General features: G+C 38.4%; 1 protein-coding gene across 1 annotated transcript in view; it reads right to left on the reverse strand.

Moving 5' to 3' along the window:
- RALGPS1 (Ral GEF with PH domain and SH3 binding motif 1) overlaps positions 1-10,891 on the reverse strand; it is a 460,947-nt gene that overhangs the window by 444,283 nt on the left and 5,773 nt on the right. Inside the window, exon 2 of the mRNA XM_006892619.1 lies at positions 291-398. Coding sequence (XP_006892681.1) covers positions 291-398 — 108 coding nt within the window. The remainder of the gene's footprint in view (positions 1-290; positions 399-10,891) is intronic.

Consider the following 10,891-nt stretch of genomic DNA (forward strand, 5'->3'; position numbering starts at 1 on the left):
CACAGTAAATGAGGTAATGGGGGTAGGTGTGTTGAAGTCAGAGAGACTGACTCAGGATAGAGTAGGGTTCAGAGCTACTGTACATAGGGTCACTACTGAGTCACAGGCAACTCAGTGGCACATTACAACAACAACAATATTTCATAAAAGATGTACTATACTTTCATCCAGCATCTCCTATCATTTGGTATATGAGTTGTTTCTATCCTGAACAAGGTGCCCTTGATAGTGACCCCTCCAGCTCCATGACAGTGTATTCAGTTACCCCTTGTCAGTTTAGCATTACTTACAGCAAACTCCTCAGGAGTCACTTTCAAGACATCAAAGACAACGGCATCATAGCTCTTGCTGGCATAGTCGCAGCTCTGGCCCTCCAGAGACTCTGAGCTGCTGCTGCCCTGTGGAGAGATGGCACCAATTGAATAGTGTGGCTTGAAATCACTGACTCACACACCTCAGAAATGAGGATACAAGAGAGTCAGACCAGTACAATTACAAATGTTTCTACGGCTTAACATTTTACTCCGGGCACACTGTTAGGCACTTCATAGGCAAAATTTCATTTAATTCTCACAACAACCCTATGAACACACACTGTTAATTATTAAATATTACATATAAGGAAGAGGCTATTGTTGTTACATGCCACTGAGTCAGAACTGCCTCATAGCTGACCTCTAGGGGGTTTTTCAGAGGCTGTATATTACACAAAAGGAAACTGTCCGTCTTCCTCCTGTGGGACACCTGGTAGATTCAAACTATGTGCCTTTGCAATGGCAGTGCAACTTCTTACCATGAAATCACCAAAGAAACAACATCAACTCTCCAAGGTATTTCAGTTAGGAAATTGAAAAAAATTTGAACCTAGTTTTACATCTGTGTCACTGTAAAGTGCATACTCTTAAATCACTGTACCCTTACTTCTTGCTGGAAGTGTGGTAAGGTAATAAATTACAATACACAGAACTACTCATATGCAAGTTCAAACTAAAGCCAAAGAAGGTTAAATCAAATCCACAGGAACCAAAATTTTACCTTGAGTCTATCCCACCTGAATTTCAAAACCACCTCAGGAAGAGGTTTGAGGCCTTCAACACTAATGAGTGAAGACCAGATGAGCTGTGAGAGAATATCAAGAATATCATCCAGGAAGAATGCAAAATATCATTACAAAGACATAGGAGGAAGAAAAAGACCAAGATAGATATCAGAAAAGACTCTGAATATTGCACTAGAATGCCAAGAAGCCAAAGCAGAGGGAAGGAATCAAGAAGTTAAGGAGTTAACAGAAGATTTCAAAGGGTAGCACAGGAAGATACAGCAAAGTATTATAATGAAATGTCCCAAGAATTGGAGTCAGAAAATCAAAAGGATAGAACTCACTCAGCATTTATTAAGCTGAAGGAACTGAAGAACAAATTCAAGCCTCAAGTTGTAATACTTAAGGATGCTTTGGGCATAATATTAAATGATCCAGGAAGCATTCTAAGAAGACTAAAGGAGTATACAGTCACTGGACCAAAAAGAATTGGATGACAGAAGAATTTCATGAAACAATGTATGATCAAGAGCCTGTGGTAGTGAAGGATGAAGAACAATTTGCTCTGAAGGAATTGGCAAAAAATAAGGCCCCAGGAACTGACAAGAATACCTACTGACATATTTCAACAAACATATGCTGTCCTGGATGTGCACAAAATTGTGGCACAAAATCTAGAGGACAATCACCTGGTCAATTAACTAGAAGAGATCCTTATTTGTTCCCATTCCAAAAAAAGGTGACCCAACAAAGTGCAGAAATTATCAAACAGTATTATTAATATCACATGCAAGAAAGAGTCTACTGAAAAATTTCCAAAAACGACTGGAACAGCACAGCAACACAGAACTGCCGGATGTGCAGGCTGGGTTTAGAAGAGACTGTGGCACTAGAGATATTATAGGAATGCCAGATGGTTCTTGGCTGAAAGCAGAGTACCAGAGGAATGTCTGTGTTTCATTGACTATGCAAAGGCATTTGATCATGTGGATCACAACAAACTGGCTAACTCTGAGAAGAATGTGAATCCCAGAACACTTGACTGTGCTTACACGAAACCTATACTTGGACCAGAAAGCACTGATCAGAACAGAGCAAGGAAGCACGGCGTGGTTCAAGATTAGGAAAGGTGTACGCCAGGGATGTTTCCTATCTCCATACATTTTCAATCTATATGCAGAACAGATCATCCAGGAGGCTGGGCTCTATGAGTAGGAATATGACATCAGGATTGGTGGAAATTCATGAACAACCTGCATTATGCAGATAACACAACCTTGCTTGCTGAAACTGAGGAGGACTTGAAGTACCTTCTGCAGAAGGTCAAGGACTGTAGTCTTCAATATATATTGAAGCTCAGTATCAAGAAAACAAAGATTCTCACCACTGGGCCAATTGACAGCACTGTGATCGACAGTGAAGAGACTGAGACTGTTAACAGCTTCAGCTCACTTGGCTCCACAATCAACACTTATGATACCAGCAACCAGGAAATAAAAAGATGAACTGGGAAAATCTGCTGTCAGGGACTTCTCCAGAGTACTGAAGAGCAATGATGTCAGCCTAGAGACTAAAGTGTTCCTGATCTAGGCCATAGTCTTCACAATTGCGACTAAGGGTGATAGAAGAATTGATATCTTTGAACTGTGGTGCTGGAGAAGAGCACTGAATATGCCATGGACTGCTAGGAGAACAAAAAGGTTTGTTGAGGAGAAGGTAAACCAGGCTGCTCCATGGAGGCAAGGATTTTGAAGCCCCATCTGACATGCTTTGGGTATGTTTATAAGGAAGGACCAGTCCTTGGAGAGGGACATCATGCTTGGAAGGGTGGTGGGACAGCATAAGAGAGAAAGATCCTGGATGAGATGGGGGTAGGTATGTCAGAGACAGTGAGGTTGACTCAAGACAGAGCAGGGCTCAGAGCTGTTGTACATAGGTTTGCTATGAATCACAAGCAACTCAACAGCACATAACAATAAGATGGTACCCTTGGAGTAAACAGACCCTGCCATTTCAGGAAGCCTGAGGAGATAATCTATTATGCTATGCTCTTTAAACATTACTTAGGGTCACCTTTTCTTTCTGACTTGAAGTCAATGCAAAAATAGAAAATATAAAGTATGTATGGCTTATTTCCTGTATGGACAGTTTGAAATTTTTAAGTCAGTGTGGGAAACACAAAATATATACTACGTGTAGCTTATTTCAAATGTGGACATCTTGGAATTCAAAGCCTATTCAGTGATGACGTGAGAGTTAAACAATTGGCTTTGGAGACTGATGTGAAAGTTATATTTAGTAGAGTTTCTCATATTCTAAGTCCTACAGGTAAAGAAAGGGTTTCCCATTAAAGATCAAGTTAAAATTACCCAAATAGGACTGGTTTTCTGCACCCAAACTGTCAGGATCCTAGAACGGTAAACATACTTTCTCTTCAATTTTATTACATTTCATCAAACTCTACTTTTGTGAATCAATAATGCTTACAACCCAACAGCCATACCCCAGATCATAAGTGGTTTTATTTGCCTCAACTCATGAAGAACTTTGTGGTTTTATTAACCTCAACATCTTGGACCAGGATTTAGAGAATATGCTCTCATTAATTCCTTTCTATTTCACTCTTTCCAAATGGTTATAGCTGGAAAATCTCTGCAGTATTACTGGAAATGAAAATGCTTTTAGGCCAATGAGGGAAACCAATCGTCAACAACTGAAAAGGTGAGGTTAAAAAGATGACTAGGAACTTAAACCTGGAGATTTCAAAAAGCCTGTGTCATTAAAAGGTTTTAAAAATAAGTCTACTAAACCAAAACTGTTTAAGATGATCTTAAACAATATTTCATAGGAGTCAAGAAATCTGAAGTCTGACAGACCTGGCCAGCTCCATACCAACTGTCTGTCTTCCAGCAAGTTTCTTCTCATTTATCACATGTAAATTGGTGATGTTAAAACCTATTCCCCCCAAAAAAAAAAATTTTAAAAATTAAAAAAAACCCCTATTCCCCAGCGTACAGCATGGATAATATAAAATGAGGGCTCTAAATGGAATGACAGAAGCCCTCTTCCCAGAGGATGTTGAGAGGCCTGGGGTGGATTTCAGGAATGGTTATTTAAAGGTTCCACACGTGATAGGCTAGTCTCCTTTGATGCTTTGGAGTGAACTTTTGAAAAGCAGTAAAAGACTAATCCTGAGTGCTTCTGGAATTGGCAGTCTACCTTGCAGTCTTTATACATAAACCCTGAACAGAAAATATTATTATAAGGCATTCTATACTTCTGTACCCACCTTCCAGCAAGCAAGCTAAACTAGGGTTCCAGAGTTGATTTTCTTTAAGGATAGCAAAGTATGCAGTTAGGAGGATCTCCTAGAAAGTGATATAGGCCTGGCTTTGACTCCTTAACTGCCTGGAACTAACAGTATGATTTAGAGCCATTTCATTCCCCTTTCTATCATTTAGTCTCGTCATCTATAAAATGAGGAGAGGGCTATGAAAACAAAAGTATATGACTGATGGGGTTACTGTGAGGTTAAGTGGGATCATATCTTTGGAACATTGAAAAAAAAAAAAAACAAACACAGAAGCAAACAGCACAAAACCTGCCTGGTATAATAATCATGAAATTGGTGGTGATGGTGGCAATTTCATTCATGCTGTGTTGCTGTTTCAACCCATACATACAAAGAAAAAAATATTGCCCAGTCTTATGCCACTGGCTCATATGCATGTGAAAACTGAATGAGGAAAAGCAAAGAAATACTAAATTTTTTATAAAGTGTTATTGTGATTTTAATGAAAATTTAGGGAAAACTTGGATTTCCATTCATTAATTGTTACACATTTTCCTCCCTAGCTCCCCCACCCAGTTCACTTTTCTCTTTAAAAAAATTCATTCATAGTCTATTAGACTGTTATTGTAGAATGAGTATAAGGATCCAAGAGGGTGGGAGAGCCTGGAAGCAGAGGGATGTGGATGTGCAGGGGGAGGAGGGGATTAATCATTGGGTTGTAAAATTTGATGGGTGGTGGGGTGAGGAAAATTGAAAGAATTTGTTCAAATTTTTATTAGAATTTTGTACATAAATTAATGAAAAGAAAAAAGTCAACTTGAAGAGGGGGAAGGGAAGGAAAGGGGGTAAAATGTGTCACAATGAATGAATGAAAATCTAACTTTTTGTAAACTTTTGTTAAAATGACAAAATAAAAAATTTTTATTTTTAAAAAAATTTACTCATTCTTGCTCAACTTCCTCCCTACCCACCCCAAACCCAGCCCACCTTGTTATGCACTTCTTATTCTGGATTCCTGTCATGCAAACATTACCTAAACATATATTGTTTTTAAACAATTCTTTCCCTCATCTGTTCCAAAGCAGTGTCCATTATTTACTTCTTCTTTTCTTAATTTCCCCCAACCCCTAATGTCAGTCCTGTTTTATACGTGGCATTATGCAGTATTTGTTCTTTGGTGACTGAGATATTTCACTCAGCAAATGTCCTCCAGGCTCACTCATTTTGTTTATTTCATGAGTTCCTTTTTTTCAGTGCTGCATAGTGTTCCACTGTGTAAATAAACCATAGCTTCTCTATGTATTCCTTTGTTGATGGGCACTTGTGTTGCCTCCATCTCTTTGCTACTGTGACCAACACAGTAATAAACATGGCTATCCATATATCTGTTTGAGTGGAAGTTCTGGGTTTTTTAGGATAGATCCCCAGTAGTGGAATTGATGGGTCAAATGGTATTTCTATTTCCAACTTTTTGGGAAAGCGTCATACTCCCTTTCCAGAGTGGTTGCACCATTTTACACTCCCATCAACAGTGAACAAAAGTTCCAGTTTCTCCACAACCTCGCCAGAATTTGTTGTTTGCTGCTCTGTTGAACTTTGCTATTGTCTCTGGGGTGAGAAGATACCTCATAGTTGTACTGATTTTTATCTCTCTTAGAGCTAGGGATTTTGAACACTTCTTCATGTTTGTCATCTGAATGTCCTCTTTGGTGATCTGTTCATATTTTATGTCCATTTTGTGATTGGGTGGTTTACCTTTATCTTACTGAGTCCAGCACCTCAGGAGTATTCTGTAAATTCTAGATGTAAGTCCCTTATCAGACATGTCAAAACCAATTATTTTTTCCCACTCTGTGGTTTTCATTTTTTACTCTGTTGGGAGAAGACTTTGGATGTGCATAGGGATCTTATTCTTAGACGGTTCCATTCATCTATTTTATTCTTTCCTGGTTGTAGGCTTTTCAGGATGTTTGGAAGACTGTTTATGTTGTGGATTAGGCTTCTAGAATTCTTCCAAGCATTTCTCTGTTGAGGTTAATAATCTCTGGTTTTACTCCTAGGTCCTTGATTGACTTTGAGTTAGTTTTTTTTATATGGTGTGAGGTGTGGGTCTTTGAGTTTTCTATTGATAGTTTTCCAATTTTGCCAACACCATTTGTTAAAGAGGCTGCCATTTCTGCACATATCTCTTTTCATCTCTTTGATAGAAAATCGGTTGACCAAAGGTAGATGAACTGATTTCTGGGTTCTCAATTCTATTCCATTGATTTCTGTGTCTGTCATTATAACATGCTGTCTTGACCACCACAGCTGCATAGATCAGAATTTGAGATCAGGGAGTGAGATGCCTCAGACCTTGTTTCTCTTTTTCAGAAGTGCTTTGCTTATTTGGGGTCTCTTTCCATTTCAGATGAAATTGGAAATTGCCGATTCCATCTCATTGAAGAATGGAATTGGTATTTGTACTGGGATTGCATTGAAATTGTAGGTTGCCTTGGGTAAAATTGTTACTTTCACAATATTGAGTCCTCCTATCCATGAGTATGGTATATTCTTCCATTTCTCCAGGTCTCTTTTTGTTTCTTGTCATAATGTTTTGTAGTTTTCTTTCAATAGGTCTTTTGTGTTTCTAGTTATATTTACTCCAAAGAATTTAATCTTGTGGTTAGTTTTTGTGATGGTATTGTTTTTCTTAGCTCCATTTCTGCATTCTCTTTCTCACTGTAGAGAAATTCAATTGATTTTTGTAGTTGATCTTGTATCCTTCTACTTTGCTGAATTGGTCTACTATGTCCAGTATTTTTCTTGCTGACTCTTTGGGGTTTTCTAAGTATACTATCATATCAACTGCATATAGAGAAAATTTTACTTCCTCTTTGCCAATTCTGATATCTCTTATTTCTTCCTCTTGTCTTACAGCTATTGCTAAGACTTGCAATAGGAGAATAGGAGAGGTGGTATTGGGCATCCTTGCCTAGTTTCTGTTCTCAAAGGGAATGCCATTAATCTCTCTATTAAGAATGATGTTGGCTCTCGGTTTTGTGTATATAGTTTTTAACTATGTTGAGGAAATTCCCCTCTGTTCCTATTATGTTGAATATTTTAATCAGGAAAGGGTATTGTATTTTGTTAAAGGCCTATTATGCAGCAATTGATAGGATCATGTGACTCTTGTTCTTTGTTTTGTCAATGTGATAAATTACTCTGATTATTTTTCTTATGTTGAACCATCTTTGCATACCTGTGATGAAACCCACTTGGTCATGGTGAATTTTTTTTTAATGTACTGTTGGATTCTATTCCCAGGATTTTATTAAGGATTTTCACATCTATGTCCTTAAGAGATATTGGCCTGTAGTTTTCTATATTGGTGGTGTCTTTACCTGACTTTGTTATCAAGGATATGTCTGCTTTACAGAATGAGTGTGGGAGAATTACATCTTTTTCTGTTTTCTTAAATACTTTATGTAGAACTGATGACAGTTCTCAGAATATTTTATAAAATTCACTTTTAAAACCATCTGGTCCAGGGCTTTTTTGTTGTTGTTGTTGGAAGTTGTTTTGTTACCTGTTCAAATTCTTCTTCTGTAGTGGGTCTGTTAAGGTGTTCTATTTTGGTTTTTGCCACTTTAGGTAAGTTGTGGGTTTCTAAGTATTTGACCATTTCCTATAGGTTTTCATATTGTTTGAGTATACTTTTTCATAATACTCCACTGTTAGCCATTTTATTTTAGTTGTTTCTGTTGTACCATTGCCCCTTTCATTCTTACTAGGATTATTTGTGTCTTTTCTTTCTTTTCCTTTGTTAGTTTTGCTAGTGGTTTGTCGATTTTATTTACCTTTACAAAGAACCAACTCTTGGTTAGAGTGATGGTTTAAATTGTTTTTCTGTTTTCTATTTCATTTATTTCTATCCTAATTTTTATCATTTCATTTTTTTCAGAGGGTATCAGGTTTTCTTGCTGTTCTTTTTCAATTTGTTGGAGATGCTGGGTTGTTGTTGTTATGTGCCATCGAGTTGCTTGTTATTCATAGTGACCCTATGTACAAGAGCCCTAAACACCATTATATTCTGTGCCAACCTCGCCGTCTCAGACACACTAATTCCCACCACTCCACTCACAGAAGTGATCCATCTCACTGAAGGTCTTCCTCTCGTGTGCCAGCGCTCCACTCTCCCAAACATGATGTCCCTCTCCAAGGACTAGTCCCTCTTTGCAACATGCCCAAAGTATATGTCAGACGAAGCTTCAGAATCCTTGACTCTATGTAACATTCTGGCTTCACCCTCTCCAGGACAAACCTGTTTGTTCTCCTAGAAGTCCATGGTATATTAAACACTCTTCTCCAGCACCACAGCTCAAAGGCATCAATTCTCTATCATCCCTATTCTCTGTCCAACTCTCCGATGCACAGCACATAATTACAAAGAGTACAGCCTGGATCAGGTGCACCTTAGTCTCGAGCATGACACAGCTGTACTTCAGTACTCTTGAGAGGTCCCTCACAGCTGACTTTCCCAATGCAATTTGTCTCCTGATTTTCTCGCTGCTGTTACCAAGAGTGCTGACTCTGGACCCAAGTAAACTAAAACTGTTAATGATCTCAATCTCTTGACCATCCATACTGATGCTGCCAATTGGCCCAGTGGTAAGAACCTTTGTTTTCTTGCTGTTGAGCTTCAATCCATATTTAAGGCTGCAGTCCTTGACCTTCTGCAGCAAGCACTTCAGGTCCTCCTCAGTTTCAGCAAGCAGGCTTGTGTCATCTGCATAACGCAGGTTGTTGATGATTCTTCCACCAATCCAGATGCCACATTCCTCCACATACAGCCCAGCGTCTCAGATGATCTGTTCTGCATACAGATTGAAAAGGTATGGAGACAAAACACATCCCTGGCAGACCTCCTTCTTGATTTTGAACCATGTAGTGTCTCCTTGCTCTGTTCTGACGACTGCCTCTTGGACCAAGTACAGGTTTCACATTAGCACAATCAAGTGTTCTGGGATTTCCATTCTTCTCAGAGTCAGCCATAGCTTGTTATGATCCACACACTCAAAAGGCTTTGTATAGTCAATGAAGCACAGATAGACATTCTTCAGGTATTCCTTGTTTTCTGCCAAGATCCATCCAACATTAGCTATAATATCTCTAGAACCATGACCTCTTTTAAATCCAGCCTGCACATCTGGCAGTTCTCTGTTGACATATTGTTCCAAACGTTTTTGGATAATTTTCAGCAGAATCTTGCTTGCATGTGATATTAATGATATTGTTCGATAATTTTCACACTCTGTGAGGTCACCTTTCTTTGGAATGGGAACAAATATCAATCTTTTCCAGTCAATTGGCCAGCTGGCTGTCCTCCAGATTTCTTGGCACAACTTAGTGAACACATCCAGGGCAGCGTCTGTTTGTTGATATAAATCCATTAGTATACTGTCAACTCTGGAGCCCTGTTTTTTGCCAATTCCTTCAGAGCAACTTGAACTTCTTTCTTCATCACCATAAACTCTTGCTCATATGTTATTTCATGAAATTCCTCTGTGTCAGCCAATTCCGTCTGATACAGTGACTCTGTGTAATCCATCTTCTTTTGATCCTTCCTGAATCATTTAACATTCTATCCAAACTACCCTTAAGTATTGCCACCCATGGCTTGAATTTGTTTTTCAGCTCCTTCAACTTAAGAAACGCTGAGTGAGTTCAGAGGGTGTGGGGTTTTCTTGCTGTTCTTTTTCAATTTGTTGGAGATGCTGGGTTAGAGAGTCAATTATCATAGCCTTTTGATATGTTTGCTTATGTAAATTGCTTATATAAATTGACCTCTAATTACTGCTTTGGTTGTTTCCCAGAGGTTTTGGTGAGTTGTATTTTCATTGTAATTTGTTTCAAGAAACGTTTTCATTTCATTTTTTATTTTTTCTAGTACCCATTCATGTTCAAGGTGTTGTTCAGCTTCCAAATGTATGATTTTTTCCCTCCTTTATCTTCTTGTTAGTAGTTTCTAATTTTGTAGCATTGTGGTCTGAGAGGAAGCCTTCTATTATTTCTATGTTTTTTAATTTAGTGATGCTTGCCTTGTGACCTAAAATGAGATCTATTCTGGAAAATGTTCCATGCACACTAAAGAAGGTATACTGCACTTTCTTGGAGTGAATTAACCTATAAGATCAAGTTGGTAGTTGGTTTATTGTATGGTTTAATTCTTCAGCATCTTTGTTGAATCTCTTTCTGGTAGTTCTGTCTTTTCTTGAGAGTGGTGTATTGAAGTCTCCTACTACTATAGTGGTGACTATTTCTTTTTTCAGTTTTGTTAATGTTTGCTTTGTATATTTTGCAACTCTAATATCTGGTGCACAATCAGTTGCATCTCAGGAACAGGTTTGAGGCCTTGAACACTAATGGGCGAAGACCAGAAGAGCTGTGGGAGGATATAAAGAGTATCATCCAGGAAGGGTGCAAATGGTCATTGCAAAGATAAAAGAGGAAGAAAAAAACCAAAATTGATGTCAGAAGAGACTCTGAATATTGCACTGGAGCACAGAGAAGCCAAAGCA

Source organism: Elephantulus edwardii, unplaced genomic scaffold (assembly GCF_000299155.1).
Source record: "Elephantulus edwardii isolate Elephantulus edwardi_28Jun2011 unplaced genomic scaffold, EleEdw1.0 scaffold00116, whole genome shotgun sequence".
Lineage (NCBI taxonomy): Eukaryota > Metazoa > Chordata > Mammalia > Macroscelidea > Macroscelididae > Elephantulus > Elephantulus edwardii.